The 21668-nt window shown below is 45.1% G+C and overlaps 1 protein-coding gene across 2 annotated transcripts in view; it reads right to left on the bottom strand.

Annotated features, from left to right (window-relative positions):
• NEDD9 (neural precursor cell expressed, developmentally down-regulated 9) overlaps positions 1-21668 on the bottom strand; it is a 296654-nt gene that overhangs the window by 8575 nt on the left and 266411 nt on the right. For both annotated transcript variants that reach the window (XM_081245729.1, XM_081245728.1), the window contains 2 exons: positions 18706-19152; positions 8-109 (listed from right to left, as the gene is read on the bottom strand). In XM_081245729.1, coding sequence (XP_081101855.1) covers positions 8-109; positions 18706-19152 — 549 coding nt within the window. The remainder of the gene's footprint in view (positions 1-7; positions 110-18705; positions 19153-21668) is intronic.

Genomic DNA, 21668 nt, shown 5'->3' with positions numbered 1-21668 from the left:
TACACACCCCGTGAGCGGTCTGGGAAGGAGGGACATCATAGACGTCCTTTTGGTATCTGGATGGGTACTCGTACACATAGCCATGGCCTGTCCTCATCGGTGTGATCACCTGTGGACAGGAAGACACGGGTAAAATTCCAAGCCGAGTCCTGAGGGCATCTCCTAGCCTCCTAATCAGACACTCCACCCTCATCTTTCACCCGACTAAAAAGAAAGAAAGAAAAAAACCCCACAAAACACACACACACACACACACACACACACACACAGAAAGAGGGAAGAGACAAAAGGAAGGAGACCAGGAAGGAGACACCAGGCCGGTAAACTTTTAAATTCCTCTTGAATCCCAGTGAAGAACCATTCCCTGAAATATCTCTGTCCCCATTCCTCATGGTAACAAAATCACCTCAAAGTTAGTCAGATAAAGTCTGAATTCCCAAAAGGTACTTGAAAGGAGAATCATGTTTGAATTATGAAAGTCCTAGATCAACCCTTTGGAGCATCAAAAGCACAGCATTTGGAAAAAAAAAAAAAAAAAAGGCTCTGAAACTATTTGTAAATAGAGTTCAGCCACTTAAAATTCCTCTCATACCTTCCCCAGGAAGCCTCTTCATCTGACGTTATTATGATTATAACTAAAATTCCATAGGCCACTAGAGTACTTTTATGAAGGCTCACACAGTGCTGCCCTTAGAAGCCTCCAGGAGCTTTCATTTTAACGAATGAAACACATGAAATACTGAGTCTGGGAGCCGACCAGGAAGAGAGTTGAGATCTAATCATTTTCCCATTTCCACCGGGGAAGCAAACATCCAGACGGTACCTACGTCCAAGTGATGTCAAAAGTCAAGTACACTCATCGCAGCTCGAGCATCTGGAACCAATGTCAATGAAAGAGAGCTCACCCGACAGGCTCGCATTTTCATATCTACACACTTCATTGTGTCCTAAGCACAGGTAGAGAAACGACTGGAACTTAAACTCCTCTGAAAATATATTTAATCCCCCCAAAGCTTCTAAATGACTAGGGTCTTGTTTCTGCCTAACCCCTGTCCCCGAATGCTAACAGCACCCACCTAAGTATTGCTCATGACATTTGTGAGAACAGACACTGCAAATTAGGAAGAATTTGTTGTTCCCTAAGAAACCATCATCTTTTATCCTTTCTCTAATGTGAAAACTCTGGCGTCAGGCTGCCTGCAAAACTATGCAAAAAATGCTCATATCCGTCTTACCCCGAAATGGGTGGAACTCAGCCAAACGCACCAATGCCCTTCTCCCTGGGGGCTCTAAATGCCCGGGTTCAATTTGCTTTTAAATCCCTGGTGCTTGTAGCTGATTATGGCTTGCAATGAAGGTAAAAGAGATTAGTATGCAGCCACCATCCCATCCAATCTCTCCACTGCCTCGGGTTTAAAAAAGGAATCTCTTGCTTTAAGGTTTGTTGGCATGCAACATACAGAACCACTTTACAAAGTGGCTACTGTACTGTGCAGAGCAAATCTTCCTTTTTAAAGCAGGATGCTCTTTGCTCAAGAAAGACACAATGTGTTCCCAAGGCCCTTATGTAATTTTTTTCTTCACTCACTATTGTCCAGGAGAGAAATGAAGTATCTTCTCTTGGTCTATCTCATCAGCTCCTCTATTTATAGCTCTCTGTTTTGGCTGTTTAATAGAACCTGCTCACAGCGCAGCTTTTGTTCAGTCTACAAGTTTCTAAGAGTGGATTCTATCCAAGGTTGCCCAGTTAGTAATAACGCTAATGGAAAACCAAGGCTGGTTGTGCTGAAGGCCAGCAGACGGGTTTCATCTTTAGTTTAAAAAAGGGAGCGGGGCTGGGAGATAGATGGGGTGGTGCTAGTATCTGAAAATAGCGCTTGGTGACATGTAAACATAAGGCCCAGCCTCAGGAAGGCGGGTCGCCAGCCAGGCTCTGCCTTGCCTTTGCAGATTGTCCCTGGAAGGGAGCATGAATGCTTCCCAGTATTTAAGGTCTCACTTCCTGACAAATGTCACAGAACCCCCCGCGTGCTCTCTTTTTCTCATTTAGAGGATGCCTGTGGTCATCTGGTTTTTTAAAAACTTTGCATTCCAAACCAGTCATTTTCCTTGTTTATGCATTAAAAGAAACAGATGGTGAAAACCACAGGGGGAAAAAACCAACAAAATACAACCTTCCCCGATGCCAGCATCCTGATGTTACTATCCAATTCGCATCGGTCCACAAATGGCATGGAAACGGGACCGGGGTTGTGCATCTGGTCAGACACAGGCAGGGCACATAGTGAGCCCCTTTGTGACGCGCCTCAGAGAACAAGGAGCTGGACATCCTCTACTTCTCCTCCTCACCCCATTGCTTGGGTCACTTTCATGCCAATTGTGTGTTCTCTCCTCAGAGGAAAGTGCTGACTGTTCTGTACCTTACAAAGTATCCAGTTTTGTGGTTCATAAGGCCTTTTCTTCCTGCTTGACATAGTCCACAAAAACCTTTCTACTTCCCCAGGATTACTGAACCTCAGCCTATGAGGAACACCAAGGTCTAGCTAAGGGGATGTACATTTGGGAAGAAATCTCCTGGGCATTTGCACAGCAAGGCACTGATGTAATTGCTACACAAAGGGCATCTTAAAAACTAATTTTCTCAATGAAATCAAGTCAGGTTTTTCATTTCCTTGTTTCCTCCATTTGTTTTTCTTTCCTGCATTCCTTTCATTCTGCATATTTATTTATAGTAATAAGGGCTTAGCCTTAGGAATTACCAAACTGACCTCTTAGTTCTTTAGCGTTGCCACAAAGGGGGCTGAACCGTGGGTTCCCCAGGGCTCTATGACCGACTACTTTCCTGGTTCCCCTGCAGAGGATGTGCATTTTCCAAATATGGATTTTCTGTCCAGATGAGGAATCCAACCTTCCTTGGACGTTAGTATACTGTTCTGGTCAAGTAATGGAAGCGTCTGAAGGTGGGCACTTTGAGAAGAGCCACAAAGCAGAGAAGGGCAGACTCTAGACGTCTAGAAAGGGAAGAGTCCATGGAGTAAACCTCGGAGGCCAGACCCCGGCCGGGGAGGATCTAAAGCCTGGAGACTGGGGTCACGTTAGCTCTCTACCAATTCCGCTTGTAGAAAAAAACCAAGCAAACAAACATGACTTACCCCACCCCACACACTTTGAGTCACACCATTTTGAGCCTCAGATTCTGGCAGCACGAGCTTTTTAGAGATGCTGTTAAGACTTCTGAGTCTCATAGTTTTGAGAGCCGTGTGTGCTGAAATTTGAAAAGGGAGTCTGTGTCTGGGGTAGCAGCGAGGGCTAGGAATGCTGAGAACCGTCAGGTGTGAGAGTCAGAGGCCTGGGACAGAGGCCCGGGGTCGGTCATTCGTGTCTCCACGTTCAGGTGGCTTGAGTTTGCACCTGTAGCAGAGCCAGAGCCTTACGCTTAGATGCCTGTGGGCTGAGCAGGCCGGGTGAAGGGAGAGGTAAGCCGGGATCCTGTGTTGGGGGCACAGAATTCATCCTCTTTTGAAAGGGGGCAGCCAGTCCTCAGCTCCAGCCAAACACCATCCTGAAAAAATACTCCCTGTGTTGCCAGATCTTTCCAATTTTCATGAGAAGTCAGAGGGGGGTTCCTTAAAAAACTAAAAATAGAATTACCATAGGACCCAGCAATCCCACTACTGGGCATATACTCAGAGAAAACCATAATTCAAAAAGACACATGCACCCCAATGTTCACTGCAGCACTATTCACAATAGCCAGGTCATGGAAGCAACCTAAATTCCCATGGACAGATGAATGGATAAAGAAGATGTGGCACATATATACAATGGAATATTAACTCAGCCATAAAAAGGAACGAAATTGGGTCATTTGTAGAGACGTGGATGGACCTAGAGACGGTCATACACAGTGAAGTAAGTAAAACAAATATCGTATACTAATGCATATATGTGGAAGCTAGAAAAATGGTACAGATGAACTGGTTTGCAGGGCAGAAATAGAGACACAGATGTAGAGAAGAAACGTATGGACACCAAGGGGGGAAACTGGAGGGGGGAGTGGTAGTGAGATGAATTGGGAGATTGGGATTGACATGTATACACTAATATGTATAAAATAGATAGCTAATATGAACCTGCTATGTAAAAAATAAATAAAATTTAAATGATTTAAAAAAAAAAGAAGGGGGCTTCCCTGGTGGCGCAGTGGTTGAGATTCCGCCTGCCGATGCAGGGGACGCGGGTTCGTGCCCCGGCCCGGGAAGATCCCACATGCCGCGGAGCGGCTGGGCCCGTGAGCCATGGCCGCTGAGCCTGCGCGTCCAGAGCCTGTGCTCCGCAACGGGAGAGGCCACAGCAGTGAGAGGCCTGCGTACCGCAAAAAAAAAAAAAAGAAAGAAATCTGGATTTTTATGTGATGTCTGATTTTGGAAATTGGCTCAAATATTTCAAAGAGCATCTTGGCCAAATGACACGTCTCTGGCCCCCAGGGTGCCCAGTCCTTGCTTTCATCTGTGTATTTCTTCCTGCCTCCTCAGTCTGAGGGCAGGACCTGAAAGCTCTTCACCAGCTCTATGCTTTGGCAAGACTGAACCACTCCATTTTTCATAGGTGCCCTGCATGCCAAGCCGCTGCATCTTCACTCACACTGTGTCTTTGTCCAAGATGCTCATCTTTCTTTCCTCATGTGCAAACTTCATTCAATTTTCAGGGCCAACCTGAGTGTCTCTCTCCCACAAAGCCTTCCTCAGACAGATACAATATCTCCGTCCTTGGAACCTTCTGCGTGTGCATATACATCTCTCACACTGCTTAACCCTTGAGGTTTCACTGTTTCAGACCATCTCTTCTCTTCTCTTCACATTGTGGAGACAGAGACCATTTCTCCTCCATTTGTATATAAACAGCAGGGCCTAGCACAGTGCCTTGAATATAGTAGATCTTGGATAAACGTATCGACTGAATATATTAAAGAACTAAAGGAAAACTCAAGGCTTTTCTTAAGTAAACTGGTGTGGATCCGGAGAGGACACTAAACAGCTCTGCCTATAGAGGATGAGGTTGGTTTCCAGGTAAGTCAGCTCTAGGATGAGTGGGACCCATGGGATAAGGGACATGTCTTATCAGCCATGCATGGTAGCACTGGGCAAGTGGGGTGGCCAAGAAAGCAGGGTGAATGTTAGATAAAGTTGAGAAATCAGACACCATGGAAGAATTATCACCTGCACCACTATCTGGTGCAAACCACGGTTGGATGGCGGCAAAGAAGGGCCACTAGATGGTTTCCTTTTCCCCAATCTAGAGCTTGCATGTGACCCAAACACCTGCGTTCTTCTCAGCCACAAGCCAGAAACATATGGGGGAGTTTTACAAAAAGAAATGAAAACTAACTCTGCTTTTTACCTTAACATCAGAAAAAAAATACAGTAGAAAGGAACAGGAGTCATGCTTTCTCTAGTTCTGAAAATATGTGACAGGCCCATGTTGCATGAAGTCTTCTACCAAAGGCCAAGGCCACACTGGGTCTTTGGCTCATTGTAAGGATTAGGTCTGACGAGGGGAGTGCTTGAGAACGTAAGCTGGACCCAGGCAGAGCTGGATCTAGATCCTTGCTCTACCCTTAGTAGCTGTGACAACATGACCAAGGTATGTCCTGGCCTGTTTCCTCATTAGTAAAACAGAAGTAATAATACTTAGAGGCTATTAGGAGTATTAAATGAGATCAAGTACATAAAGTACCTGGCAAAGCAAAACCCGTAAGCCTCAGCTATTTTTATCATAACTGTTACCTAGGTTAAGCAGATTTTACTTTTGGGCTTAAACTGTGGACTACGTAATTCAGATCAATCACCCTAATGAAGACAGCTTTAAAAAAGTGATGAGAATATATGAAAAATCTTCTTGATAACACCAAAAGTTAAAAGATAGTAAAGAATTACCAGGTCAAAACTGAAAAGTGGAGAAGGAATTCATAGAGGGAAGCCCAAATTTTGAGGCTGCTTTTTCTCTGGGGGCATTTGCTGATCTAAAACAGGTCTGAGGGGCTACATTGTGTTTTTTCAGCTTCTATGGGGGAAGGGAAACATTGGACTCTAGGGCTCACCAAGGTAGGGACCCTGATAACCAACCCGCAGTTTGGGTTGGGACTCTAAGGGCCGCATGCAAAAGTAAGGAGTAGCTGGAAGTGAACCTACCCTTGTACAGGCTGAAGCTAGGCTTTAAGTCATCAGGCTTGGCAAGAACACCTCAAAGCCTGAAATTAGATTTATGTGTGCCTGTGAGGCTGGCAGAGGAAGTAAAATCCTCTCTGGATTTTTACTCTCTCTGAACAGCTTTACAGGCCTTGTATTATTTCTACAAATATTGTTTAAAAACCACAAATGTCCAACACACAATCAAAGATAACTAGGAATTCAGGAGACAAGGCAACAGAAACAAGAACAAAACAGCCAATTCCTGCTTCCTTCCAAATAGGATGAGGATGTTTCTGTGTTGGTGATCACAGATCTCAAGGCTGTTTGCTTTCAGAATGTTTCATGATTAAACCGTAGGAGAATACAAAATTTAATCATTCCTAGATTTAAGTCATGGAAAAAGAAACTAATCTTCAAAAATGTATACAGTGCTCCCAGTGAGGTCTACGAGGCAATGGGAATTTCAAATTAAAGTGGTACATGACAAGAGACTTTTGCCCTTGGTGATCATCAGTGTATTTACTTGGGTTACTATTTTACTCTGGTCATATCAGTGTTGCCATTGTCACAGTTATCACCATAACAGCGCAAGACACACCAGGGGAAAACCCCAGGAGAAAACGTGCTTTATAATCTGAGAGATAAAGATATTTATCCAAGAGAAAGACAGCAAAGTCCCAAACCCAAGAGACTTTACGGAATTTCTCCTCTGCATTTCTTTTCAGTGGAAGAGCACATGCTGGGTTTGTCAAGAGGGTCTCACCAAGAAGTAGGACACACACCCACCCATGAGGAGTGTCTAGAAGCAAAACACTTTCTATAAAGACAACTTCTGTTCACGTGGTATCACGTGTACCAAGGTCTCAGCAAGTCTACCTGGGGGCGCTGCTTCCCTTGGGCATCCAGTTTGCCTCCTTAAAGCTGAGCTGGGGGCTTCCCTGGTGGCGCAGTGGATGAGAGTCTGCCTGCCAATGCAGGGGACACGGGTTCGAGCCCCGGTCTGGGAAGATCCCACATGCCTCGGAGCAACTAGGCCCGTGAGCCACAACTACTGAGCCTGCGCGTCTGGAGCTTGTGCTCCGCAACAAGAGAGGCCGCGATAGTGAGAGGCCTGCGCACCATGATGAAGAGTGGCCCCCACTTGCCACAACTAGAGAAAGCCCTCGCACAGAAACGAAGACCCAACACAGCAAAAATAAATAAATAAATAAATGAAATTTTAAAAAAAGCTGAGCTGGTGGGAGCCTGGGATGGGGCATAGCAGAAACAGAGGCCCTGTGGTTAGGAGAGCTTCAGCAAGATGCTGCCCATTCAGGGGTGCGCTGGGGGAAGTGGGAAGGGAGCAGGCTGTACCATTCATGAAGGCAGATCCTCCTTGCCCACCCACCGACCCTGGGAAAGCCGATTAATAGGGTCTCAGGTCCCGCCATGTTCCGTGCTCCCTTGCACCAGCCCTACTGCTCACATACTTATCACAAACTCTCATTTCTCTCCTCCAACGCTCGCCCGTTTTTACTCTTTCCCTCCTTCCATGCTATCAGCAACCCGAAAGAAGAACAAAACAGTAAAAAGGATGCAGAAAAATCCTCCTGTTTGACTGAAAGAATTGGGTAGAGTGGATGAGTCCAAGATGGGATGGGGAGAAGCACAGGGAACTTCCTTTGGCGGCATTGGTCCTGTTCTAGTGTATTACTATTATTCTTCATAGTTCTACGTTGGATGTATGTACGTATCAAAAAAAAATTCAAAATCGTAAAAATAGAATATTTTATAATTTTAACAAAATTTTAAAAAGTAACATGAAATCCCACTTGGAGGGGTTAGGAGGAGTCTTTTGTCACTCTTTTAAGTTTCTGTATCCCATGATGTAATTGTGTCTAAGTCTCTACAATCCAAAGCAACATTAGGAATGGTGTGAATTACACTGTGCTTTGCTTCTCATATCTAGATAATGCCTTGATAATGGCCCAGTGGAGTTTACCCATGGAGCCGGCAGAGCAGGAATGTGTGTAACCAGCTCCTGGTGTTCTGCCCGAAGGCCTAGCCAAGAACCGGGCAGCCCAGGTGGTGCTCAGGCAATGTAATGGGTAACTGTTGAGAAGTTAAAAAGTGCCACTGGGCCATAATGATTACAGTACAGATTTATAACCTCACCATTAACAGCACCTAAGATCACCTGAATTCAAAAGTAGGCCTCGCTGATTAGCAGCCATCTTTTGCATTTTTCTAGACATATGTGGAAAGTAAAATTACATCGCTTCCTGTCTTTCTTTAATTCCTTGACGCCCAGTTTTATTTATACTATCTCTGGGACCTGTACATTAACAAGAGTATTTTGATTTCTAAAACTGCCTGTTGGAAAGGACTTATTTCACTTAAACGCCCTTAAAAAGCATTAACAGAGCCACCACAGTATTTATTTGATCTTATAATAACTTCTTTGTCTTAAAGCCCATGAACTGTGTGACCCCTTCCCTTTAAAGAAAACCCTAGGAAAAGAAACATCAGAATTATCAGTGGCTGCTCATTAGAACTTGGATCCCATTTTCAGAAACTGCAAAGTTATCGAGGTTTGTCTGTTTAAAATCCAAGATTACTTGTTGCTTTTCTCTGACTGGATTTATTAATTCTCTATAAATTCTTTCTGCCCCACTTGGGTGTAGCAGTGAGCTCATCTATTTACTTGTTATAGCAACAATATAATGAAAACTGAGTCCGGCCTTTAAAATACACCCTCATGGGCCCCGTGCAGTGCACCGTTAACCCTTCCTACTGCTTCTCTCGTGCTCATCCAGATTTCTCCCCCTGTATTCTGGGAGGTGATTTACTTTCCTTCAAAGACATTTTGATGTCTGATTTTATGCCAGAAGGTAGCCTTTTGCTAGCCACGTCTAAATCACGGCCAGGCTCTTTTTTCAAATGAGGAAAAAGTCACAACTGAAAGCTCAGAGGTGGAATGGCGCTCTTGGGTCACTTTCCTTTGACACAGCGTTCGGGCAGCAAACCACTCCATACAAACAGTGCCCCGATTGTCAGGCCTCCAGCATGGCTCCCCTGCTGCTTTCAGGAAGCTCTTTGTGTAGCAAGTGCTAAAGCAATATTTAGCTATGGAGTGACCAAGCGCCAAAGAGCGGCTAGAAGCGTTTAAACATGAAAGAACATGATGGGAAATGACTTCTGGGTTCTGCAAGTGTTTGAGGTGTTTCTCTGGATGAAGATGAATACAGCTCGGGACAGAGATGGGCACAGCACAGGCATTTTTTTATATCTCATGGACTGAAATGTTCTTTGAGTGAAAACTATAAAAGGCATGAGCATTTTGGTTTTTTTTTTGTCCAAATAAATTCAACAAACCACTAAGCACTAAATCTAGATTTTTATTTATTTATTTATTTATTTATTTATTTATTTATTGCGGTACACGGGCTTCTCACTGTTGTGGCCTCTCCCGTTGTGGAGCACAGGCTCCGGACGCACAGGCTCAGCAGCCATGGCTCACAGGCCCAGTCGCTCCGCGTCATGTGGGATCTTCCCGGACCGGGGCACGAACCTGCGTCCCCTGCGTTGGCAGGCGGACTCCTGACCACTGTGCCACCAGGGAAGCCCTAAATCTAGATTTTGAATTGGATTTTAGAGAGGTGCCCACAGACAGCCCTAAAGGGATGCGATTATGCGATTATGGAAAGAGGGAAGGGATGAGAATTTCTGCACCCAGAGGCCTATGGGTATCGTCTCCTCCTAAACAGGGACAGGAAAGACGCTGTGACTTAACTGGGAGGCACGGCATGATGGAGGATGGAGCAAACAGCTCACATGGCAGAACCTGGTGCCAGCTCTGAATGGAGCTGAGCCAAGGCTGCTGCAGGGCTGTTGCTTCAAGAGGCATCAGTCCCATCGAGGGTCTCACCCAAGCCGAGAGGGTGAAACCGAGGAAAATGGGCAGAAAACGAGCTCCAGGATGACACACTGTCTTAGCTCTTGGTAACAAAGCAGGGAGGAGAGTTCTTAACGGGGCGCTCCCTGGAAGGGTCCTCATGTACGGGACCAAGTCTGCAAACTCTGCGGCCCCCCACTCAGTGCCCCCGATCCCCCTCTCCCGTGCTCCTGCCTGCTCCTTGCTCTCTAAGACATGGTTCTATCCTCTAAAGGAGACTGCGATTTCCAGATAGAAAGGTGGACAGGATCCTAAAGGAAGGTAAAAGAAGGATATGCCAAAACATAGGGGTCAACTGAAATTTACATCAATGCCTGAGTGTCTTTTCTTCTTTCCTAAGAATCTTGAGGCCAAGTCATTTTACTAAACTTTTCAAGTGACTCTGGGAAAGAATCAGATAAGGATGTCTGGGTCATAAAATTTTAGCCAAGACCATTAAGTGATAATCCAACCCTACTCTCCATTTCACAGTTGAGAGGACTGAAGTTCAGAGGTTATTCAGCTCGACGACCACAGGGGTGTGAAGGAGCACCTCGGTGAGCAGGGTCCAGCAGCCCATCAGGGCCCCCCCTTCCAGTGCCATGTTGGCTACACAGTGTTTATAGGCTACACAGTGAGACAGATTAACTTCACAAATAAATACTTCTCTAACTTCACAAATAAATACTCCTAAAGAAAGTCACTTCCTTATTTGAGAAGCAAAACTTGAAATCTGGGTATTTTATGTTTTGGGGGTGTCCCTTCCACACCGGCAAGCCAGTGCTGGGAGATTTGACTGTATCTGGTTAAATGAAGTTATTCGCTTGGAGCCATGTGAAGTCGTTTGAAAAGATGGTGTTTCCAATGGCAGAGAAAGCCAACGTAGCGGTACGTCGGTACCACGGTCTTTACAGCACCTTGATGACCAGCTCAGGCCTTCTGAGGGTCAGCCTGCCCTGGAGCAAGTGACTGCAGCCGGGTGGCAGGCATCTCCTTGGTCGTTAACTCAGACTCGCTCAGCATGGAGGCTACGCTCTGGATCTGAGGTGGGAGCCTTTGGCATTGCCTTTCATTCTTTCTGACCAACAGGATGCTTTTTAGCACACAGGGTTCTGGTGAGCTGGAATTGCTCATGAAGTGTTTAAATATGCCCTATTATTTTAGGGCTTGACAACATCAACCATTAGCTGGGACGTATAAGTCATTAGCTTCAGAATCAGACAGACATGGGCTCAAATATCAATCCTGCCTCTTCCTAGAGGTACGTCCCTCAGCAAGTTCACGTCTCAGACCTCAGATTCCTCCCCTGTAAAGTGGAGGCTGTGACGAACACCTAATGAGACCATTGGGAGGATTAGGTGAGATTATGCACGTAACGCACCTAACGTGCAACCAAGCTCAAAGGCCCCTGCGAGTCACCCCACTTTTGATCTAAAATGATTCTTAAAAGAAGTGAGTAGCTTAATAACATGTTGAAACGTGAAAACGCATAACTATTCTGAGAAATAACTGGTTTAAGCACACCATGCTTTAAGAAAAGCAAGTATTATAAAAATTATTCAGATAAATCAGATGTGATTATGGCCTTGCTAAGGGATTTGTTTTGGCTTCAAAAATTGATCTACTGTGGGGTCCCTTTAAAGATGGGACTCCTTGGTGCTCTTCACACGTTGCTGGAATCACAGCTTTGAAGGGAGACATACACGTCCCGAGTGAGTCGCACCTGCACCCCTTAGACAGGAGCAGGGTGCCTCTCTGGATGGGGACCTGGACAACGAGGCTCACGGCACAGCTATTTAAGAAGGCGCCCAGGGACTTCCCTGGTGGCGCAGTGGTTAAGAATCTGCCTGCCAATGCAGGGGACATGGGTTCAATCCCTAGTCCGGGAAGATCCCACATGCCGCGGAGCAACTAAGCCCGTGCGCCACAACTACTGAGCCTGCGCTCTAGAGCCCGTGAGCCACAACTACTGAGCCCACATGCCACAACTACTGAAGCCCACATGCCTCAAGCCTGTGCTCTGCAACAAGAGAAGCCACTGCAATGAGAAGCCTGCACACCGCAATGAAGAGCAGCCCCCGCTCGCCGCAACTAGAGAAAGCCCGCTCATCGATGAAGACCCAATGCAGCCAAAAATAAATAAATAAATTTATAAAAAAAAAAAAAGAAGGCGCCCAGCTCTGCACTTTGCACAAGGGACTCAGACAAGTCTGCTTTTAAAAACGTGTTCAACCAACAGTAAGTCTCAGTTTTACTGTCAAATCACCAAAATTCTGTATTCTTTTCTCTCCCTCACAAATAGAGCATTATCTACTGAGCCAGCCAACATACTATGTATGATGCTGACCTAGTCTCTCCGATAAGCACAGTCACTTAGCATGAAATCATTCAGGAAGGAAGGAAGATTACCTCTGTTCGCTTCATCGTGAGTTTTGTAAAAAGTTACTAAATCGTTCCTAGAAATACGCATTATCTATGAGCTTTATAAGCAATTGCCACCAAGTTTGAAGGCCTTGGCATTGACCAAACAAAAAAGACCTTTGTTCATTTCTAAGGAGGTGTTACGGTTTGCTCATTCCACTGGCGTGGGTGACTTAACTGGGAAGAGATACTTTTCCTTTTTAAGGTGAGGTCATAGAGCCCTTGAAATGTTCAAGGACCTCGAATTTTGTGTAAGATTTAAATTTTATCTCGACTCTTGAGGGTGGAGATTTTAGGTGAACAATCACTTCTCGGCATACACTAAAGAGCCATGGTATAGAGGAAAAAAATTCATTTAAATCAGGATTATCTTTATATAGGAATGCATAATTCTGGAACAGGGTCATATTTTATTGAGTTTATAAGTGAAGAAACTGGAGGTACCCTCTGCTCTGTCAAACTCTGATTCTCCCCAGTATTTTTGAGGGTGTGTATGATTTAGTGTGTGTGTGTGTATGTGTGTGTGTGTGTGTGTGTGTGTGTGTGTAGGAAGGGAACAAAGGAATGTGAGGTGAAGTCAGACTTTATCTTCTCTGGGAGCTTTCATTTCCTCTTAATCTATTTTTACTTGTTGGTAGACAAATCATACTGCTAATATACAGCAGTTGGTTTGCTGGTATGAGTGTTGTTCTGGGCAACCAGATTTCACAATGCTTCACATCCCAATAAGGGAAGTCCTCAGTTCCCTAACCAATGGCTTTGGGTGTGTGTGTGCCCACATGTGTGTGTAATTTATGATGACTCAGTGTCTAAGAAGGCACAAACATTGTAGCATAAACTATTTATGGTTCTTATATTACCTTTCAAGGAATGGGCCTGGAAGACCTGGTTAAAATCTTTGAATCATTTCCTGCCAATATTTGGCTATGTCTCACCTTGGAAGGTAGGAAATGGTCTTTAAAGATGATGTCATGGGGTTTAGATAAATCTTACTTGAGTTTACTGAGTGCCACCCCCAAAGCAGTACTTGCCCAGTCCATCATACACACTATAAATGTGGGCCATTAAAGTTTTAATAAGCCTGTGTGTTCCCTTGAGATTAAGTGAAATTACAACATATTTTGGGACCACAGAGGCAGGAGAAACTGTTGGGGTGCAGAGAAAGCTTCACAGAGGAGATGAACATTGAAATGGGTTTTAAAGTATGAATAGGAGTTCACAGGTAGCACAGATGAGGAAAGGCAGTAGATACATAATAGCATAGGTAAAGGAAGCACTGTTCCTCAGTGGGAAAAGTGTGGTTCTCCTTTTTAGATGACTATAGACGTGTTAACTAATCTCGTTGTCTAAATTTGGCAAAATGCATAAAAGGCCCTCAGAAAAGTTGAATGTGACATCATGCTTTGGATGCTCATTTGTTGTGAACAGAGAGTTAACATTTCAGAAAACAGATGGTGACACTCTCCAAGACCCTTCTGGGGGAAAATGACCATGTAAAATCTGACATATGTCATAACAGACTAATGAGCTGGACACGGGATTTGACTCGTGTGTGATGGTGAAAGGGTGATAAGATCAGAACCACTTTTCAGCTTATTTAAAGGTCAACTCAAATTAAATGCTTCGTTTCTCACTTCCTCCTGTGCATTCAATTTACTCATTGGCTGTTATCTGTGTGCTGATGGTTTACTATGAGCTTGGCCTATAGCAGTAAAGAGACAGCCATGGCCTCTGCCTGCCTTAATGGAATTCATAATTTAGCCCTAAACTGATCTTCAGAAGGATGCAAAGCAAATCTCATTCCACCAGTTAGAATAAAAGCGACATGTCCAAAGAATAATCAGAGAAACACACATAATTCCCTGTGAAGATCAGGCACAAAATGGATGAAGTCAGGTGGCAGGTTTTGATCTTTGAAGTAGAGAAATTAAGCTCTTTTAGACCTTTGTAGACCTTCTGCTTTTGAAGTTTGGGTCTAAATCGCCCTCTCCAAACCACAGTCCCATATTAACTACAATTTTGCCTTTACAAAATCGAGGACACTTCTTGAAAATATAATTCAGCTTTTCAAATTATTGGACTATGAGTAACTCATTTAATTTAGAAATGCCTGTGAACTCTTGGCAATCACAGGCATATTTAGAAGTCTTTGCAAAGAGAGAAAAGTCTAACCTACAAATTGTTTTCACATGTAATGAAATAGTTATGACATCTAAATGTAACAATTAATGAGGTTGACATTGTGTTGTTTCCTGCATGTTTGTCTAAATGTTTATTCATTTCTATTTTGCAGTTTTTGTGTTTCATAGTTCGGAGCCGAGACTTTTTATTCAGTGCTCCAACGTTCTCGTAGACCTCTGGCAGTCTGCCCACAATGCCTAATGGATAAAACGGCCCTGCACACAAAACCCAGAGTGAAAAAGACCAATGAAATTAAGTCAAGGTGTCAGTGTATATGGTTTCCAGATAACTTTGAGAGTTCTTTCCACCCCGTACAAAATTTCTGGAGAACCAAAGAGAGAGCTACACACTCAAAGAGAACAGCATATATGTTAGCAATAAAGTAGTTGCATATTCAGTGCAGAGTATTTAACACAAACAGGGCTGATCAGTTCAAAATAAACTCTGAGAAAGGAAAGAAAATCAAAGCAAGGGGCACTAATTATTTTAAGCCCCTGCTTTGCGAAACTCTGTGCCAGGTCCTTTCTATACAGTGTTTCATTGAATTCTCACAGCAACCCTAGGAGATAGTTATGATTCTTCCCATTTGACAGATGAGGAAACTGAAGTCTAAAGAAGTTCAGTAACTTGCCAAGGGATTAACAGCTACCAAAGAAACAGAACCAGGAGTCGACCTCACCCCACAGCCCAGGCTTTTTTCACAATCCTCATGCTGTCTTCTTCTTTCAGGAAAGGGTGGAGATTATATGATTTTCTTTCTCTCTGTAATCACTGATTTAATAAGTGATGAATCTCATTTTACGTGGTTGGGATGCAAGAAGGTGGGTGGGGGCTGGAGTTTCCCAGACAGCAAAGTAGGAGTGATACAAGGCAGAATTCACTGTCTTTTTTTTTCCTATGTGATTCATCAGTAGAAAAAACTGTGGTGGATAAAACTTCTGAAGCCCACAGTCTGTAGCAACATCAAGGGAATCTTTAACTGTGGAAAGTCCCGAATCATAGACTGGAACATATCCAACCCCCTTCATGGCCCTGTAACAATGCTTCTCAAAGTGCAGTCCTGGACCACCTCCCCCAGAACTATCCCAGGAGCTTACTAAAATGCAGATTCCCAGGCCTAGGGCTAGAATCTGGGGGAGGCCTGGGAATCTGCATCTCAACTCATCTTCTCTAGCTCTCTGGGTGATTCTTATGTTCCCTAAAATTTTAGAACCACACTTTAGTGATGGTTCTCTCTTTCTCTCCTTTAATAGCTTTTAAGGACTATGACGTTAGCTACCGGGAATGTCCAGTTCTGGGTTCACCATCGTTTTACAGATGGGAAATTAAAAGAGGAAAACGGGTATGGGGCTATTTAGTAAGTCAGCAAAATGACTACAATGAGAACTCAAAACAAACCCTGCCGGATCCCCTCTGTACTGAGATTAACTCTTGGAGCCTTGGCTTACGTCATGAGTGTGATTCTCACCCATTGAGCAGGTCTTGAGTCAGAAACGTCCCCGAGGGAGATGTTGATGGAAGTTTTGAAAGCAGCTGTTTTTACTCAGAAGGTTAAAATCACCTGTTAGCAGCCAAGCCTTCTCCACTACAAAGGAAGGAAGGAAGGAAGGAAGGAAGGAAGGAAGGAGGGAAGAAAGAAAGGGGGAGAGAGAAAGAAAGCAAAAAAAGGGGGTGGGGGAGAGAGAGAAAAGAAGGAAGGAAGGAAGAGAGGGAGAGGAAAGGAAAGAAGAGGGCGCACCCACTCCCACGGGGTGTGAGCCAATGGTCCAGTGGACAGGATGGAGGCTGCAGCCTGAGAACCAGTGGTGCTAAGGTGACTCAGGGTGAGGTCAGGTGTCCTAGAGAACACGGTGTTTGGCAGAGAAGAGCCAGGACCATCCCCTCCCGCCTCACCACGTTACCACCTCAGACCCCGACTGCTCGAAGAGCAGCACTCGGGGCACTGCCCACCCCTGAGCTCTGGTCAAGCCTCCCCCAGGTCTGTGGCATCCCCTGGAAGGGCTGGCAGAGCGCCTTTCCGGAAGCTGGCTTCCCCCTACAGGAACCACCTACCTCTTGCTAAACGTAAAACCTTCCACTGATTTCAGAATTAAAAACAAAAACAAAAACACTGAGTTCAAGTGCCCGATGGTAACCCCAGCACTCCAACCTCCATCCAAGGGAAGGAGTGTCAAACTCTCTCCCCTCTAAATGGATCAAGGGTCCAGGAACGAACCTGAAGTACAGTTACAGCAAATGACCTGGGAAGAAGACCGAAGTTGTAGACTTTTCAGACTTGGAACTAAAAAGGTAGACTCTAAAAAGAAAAACATGTCACCTTCCTGCCAAAATAAACTGTGATGAAAACTCAGACCCCACCACCTTTCAGCCAAGCATTTCCGGTGCTGGCCCCCCTGTCTGCCTCACACCAGCTCTGATGAGGGAGGGCTATTTTTAAGATGCACACAACCAGGGCTAAGAATAAGAGGTTATTTATTTATAGTCACACCTTTCAACTGTTCTTTTTCCCTCTGGAGATAGAGGCCTGGTTTGACTCTCCTTTTGAATCTAAAATCCCTGGGGTAAGAAGGACTTTGAAAGGTCACGGGCGCAGTCTATGACCCCCAGACAGGGATCACTGTCCCAGGCAATACAAGTCGGAAAACTGTTAACTTCTTGAGGAATTCCTCCTAATGTTTATACACTCAGCTTATGTAACACCTGTGCTCCTGAGCAGTGTTTTGTAAAACACACGTTTTGTATAAAATTTGATTTGAAAATACATTCGTGGCTTTGTTATTTAAGGAGTCCAACAGTAAATCAGCCCCTCCTTTATTTTTTCCAACAGAGGATTCCATGATCATGTAAATAGATAGTCTATAATCTACTTGGGATTGTAAATTCAAACACTGCATTAGGTTTTCGCAAGGCAGGGCACATGTATACGTCACGTTCTAAGCATCAACAGCTCTTTCTGGCGTCCAACTGCAACTTTCCTCTTGTGATTCAGGGATCTTTTCTTATTCTGTTAAATTAGTCCCTTCTTAATACCAAACCTCACTGGACCCATTGTAGGCCCTTGGAATTTGCCAGCAAACTGAAGAGAAAAGCCTTCCCCTGCAAGGCTCCCAGGAGCATCACCTTTGTGTTGGCTATTACCCTCCACAAGTTCACTGGTATTATTTTCTTCACAGCACAATTCCCCACCTGACATTCAGTGTCTGCTTATGTCTCCTTACTACAGCGTAAGTATCATGGAGGCTAGATTCACTCTCGAATTCATCACTGTATCACAAGCATTGAAAATATACTAGATGCTTGAAATTAAATCGATTTTCTACTTATCTCAAATTGTTACGGCATTTGGAATTATATAGAGTGCTGAAGAGGGCCTTCTTTTTCTTTTTTTTAAACATGATGCCTTCCTAAATACCCTAGCCCCACTATTTTCACCCACCACCTCAGGTATTATTATAGGAATGACTCGAAAGACAAGAGGATGGCTCTTTTCTAAATTCACTAGTCTATGTGTTTTAAATGAGTCAACCTTGAAGCTGACAACTCTCCAGAACAAGTTGGTTGGCAAAATGAGGTGCTTGTGCTTGTGCAAAATGTGGTGCCTTGTACCACTCAAGGGAGAAAGAGAAAAGACTGGAAACTGAGTGCAGAGTCCAGGTCTAGAAGCAGGTCTATCAGAAATTTGGAGAGAGACACTTGATGATGCACCTCGACCTGGCATGGCTCAGGAACTCATAATGGCGATGGATCAACAGTACCTGGCACAGGGTGGCCGTTCAAGAAGGTTTTGCTGACCAATGAATGGAAAAATAATACCCAAGTGAGGGCATTTAGATATTCTTACTTCTTGGAAGGTATACTTACTACTTTGATGTACTTCTTGGAAGCTTCAAGTTCTTATTTTAGGAGTGCGAACACACACACACACACACACACACACACACACACTTTGAGCACAGTGGAAAAAATTAAGAACAAAAATCCAGTCTGTCGTTCACTCACCTTTTTACTTAAGTGGGGACCATTAGCCCCTGCAATGCCTCTCTGCACTGATGGTGGGACTTGATACACATCTTGTTCCTGGGTACCATGGCCAGTGGGTACTTGGTAAATTCCCTGATTTTGGTAGGAAGGTGGCACTTGGTAGATGGTGTCTCGAGGGGCGCCCTGGGGGGTTGGCATTTGATAGAGCTTCTGTTGGCCAAAGGGCTGGTGCATCAGTCCAGAAGTAGGCGGGTCCTGACTGGAGGAGGTCTCCTGCATGGGGCCAATCAGAAGCTTCACCCGGTTGCCCGGGACAATGCCTTGCCGACCGTGTAAAGAACAGAGCCACCATCCTTCCAGTCCTCCTGTGTTCTGCTCTATGACAGTCAGGATGTCTCCCTTGCGAAAGGCCAGCTCCTCAGCACACTCTGGGACGTTGTCGTATAAGGCCCTTGCCATAAGATTCTAGGAAGGAAAGAACAGAGGGAACCCATATTAGAAGAGCAGCTCAGTCCCTTTAACACCTAAAGCCCATGCTCTTATGGAGAGGCACACTTCCTGGAGAGAAGAGAAGAATCTGAACAATAGGCTGTAAGGAGAAAAACAGATGGTGCAGACAGAAGACAGATCCATACATACTGTGTCTGCCACCAATGACATCAGACCGCCTCCTTGGAAAAGCTCAGAACGCCAGAGTGCTTTCTTCCAGCAGTACATGCTGTGCCCAGGGAGTTATGAGTAGCATGGCTAAGGGTTAGAGAACGGTTCATTCTACAAAACATTTCTCTTCCTTTCTTAAACCCAGTCAAAGGAATAAAATATTCCAAGATATTCAGATGTACTACAACAAACATCTCTTATTTTGTTAATATATTGGAGGTAAAATGAGTCAAAGAAAATCCCCAATAACAAGCAGCACAAATGGCATTGATATTCAGTGTTAAAATGGAAACAGAGGTACACTGATCTCTGACTTGGCAGGGCTTAAAAATTCTTATTCTCAGTTGATCAAGAGGTCCTTGGATACGTGGAGAATCCACAAGCAAGCGATCTTTCCATGCTAAGCCAGCATGGAGTGTAGTGTGATGGTGAGCCTACATCTCCAGATTTGATCACGGGGAGCTACAAAGAAGTTACCCCGCGTAGGTAGATAGATACCATCTCTTCCTCTTTGGTCTTTTATTCCTACCTTTCCTGAGGGCCCCTCCTCACCCTGCCACTTTATTTCCTACTTCTTGAATCTAACCATTCACATCGGAAAGGCTCTGCTTTCCCCTTTCATGGGCCCCAAACACTTTCTCTCTTTGTGTGAAGGCCTGTCTGGCACTTTCAGTACTAAGCAGACAGCCAAAGTAGGCATTCAGCAGAGAGCGGGCAGGCAGTACATGCTGACATTCTTGGAAGCCTTTCAAAGGCTCCAAAGATTTCATTTCTTGGCATCAGTCACGTTTCGCAGCACGATGGCAGCCATCACCCCATGCCTGCTCCTTCCCAGCACACAGAGGAGTCGGGGAATGTTGTAAATTCATAGCAAGCCGTCAGAAAACTCAAAGCGATCTCTCTAGTGCTTCGCTAGAAAGTTGGGACGCACTAGGTGTCACTGTGATGATGACCACTTGTGGGGAAAAGACCGCTGATTGGTCGGAGTGTGTTGTGACTACACATTCGTGGCACTTGGGGCTGTTGTTGTTTGGACTTCTGCCCCCGGTTTTCTTCTCTAAAAATGTGGATTCGATCTTTCAGCTTCATGCTTTTCATTCCTTTATCACTGACATCTGTTAATCATCTCCCCCTGTACTCCGGCCCGTAACCGCGGGTCTTGCACCGTGGGCTGGTTCTCTGCTGTGGAGGCGCTGTGCCATGGGAGGGTCTGCCCCTAGTCCGCAGCTGGGGGGGCTCCTAATTTTACTGTTAACCACAGTCCTCTTAGTCAGTGAGGAAAGGAGATAAAGCCCTAGAGCTCAGTGCCCAGGAAGCCTGGTGATGCTCTTTAAGAATAAGGTTGCAGGGCTTCCCTGGTGGTGCAGTGGTTGAGAGTCCGCCTGCCGATGCGGGGGATGCGGGTTCGTGCCCCGGTCCGGGAGGATCCCACATGCCGCGGAGTGGCTGGGCCCGTGAGCCATGGCCGCTGAGCCTGCGCGTCCGGAGCCTGTGCTCCGCGACGGGAGAGGCCACAACAGTGAGAGGCCCGCGTACCGCAAAAAAAAAAAAAAAGAATAAGGCTGCGGTCCTTGTTCTTGACAGTTTTCTGATCCAGGAAGTCTATGATGTGGACGGGTGAGCAGTAAGGGAAGCTAAAGGGATACTGAGGGCTTTGTGTTCCAGGTGAACGTTTTACTTAGTATCTATATTCTAGGAAGCTTTGTGTTCCTTCTAACAAGTAAAAGTCCACATACTGAAAGATAAAACCATACAGCACTGTATCCTGGTTTGAGGAACCATTTAAGGATGTGTCCTAATCCTAAAATCTCTTGTTTCTCTTCTTCCATCGTTTGGGTGTCCCGTTATTGAAAGAAAAGTCATCGAGTTGAAGAAGACAAGATGCTGGTCCTTTGTACCTAAATGATCAGAAGGAAATTACTGCACCCAAGTTGTACTGTGATGATAGAGCGGGAGGTGAGCCGACGGCTCTGGTCTCCACCCCTTTCTCTGGGGCCCATTCAACAACTGGGAATGGCTGGCTAGGAGGCCCTGTGGTGAAATCATAAGTGATAGGGGTGGGACCAGTCCTATGGGAACCGAGGGTGGAGAGCTGTGCAATTATATTGGCTACCAAGAAGGGAAAGAAAAGAAACAGAAAACAGTAGAAGGTGAAGGACCACAGACCTCAGCAGCATACATGAACTCCAGGCATTCGGAGTTGGGTCACGTCCACGGAGCTCCATCAAGCAGTGAACTAGAGCCCCAGACCATGCCCGACTGGAGGCAGATAGAAATCCCTGTACGAAGGCTGTTCTGGATGTTCTTTGTCTCCTGTTCCA

This window comes from Mesoplodon bidens (genome assembly GCF_964165515.1).
Source record: "Mesoplodon bidens genome assembly, chromosome: 10".
In the NCBI taxonomy this organism is placed as follows: domain Eukaryota; kingdom Metazoa; phylum Chordata; class Mammalia; order Artiodactyla; family Ziphiidae; genus Mesoplodon; species Mesoplodon bidens.
This window is presented reverse-complemented; position numbering and strand designations above follow the sequence as displayed.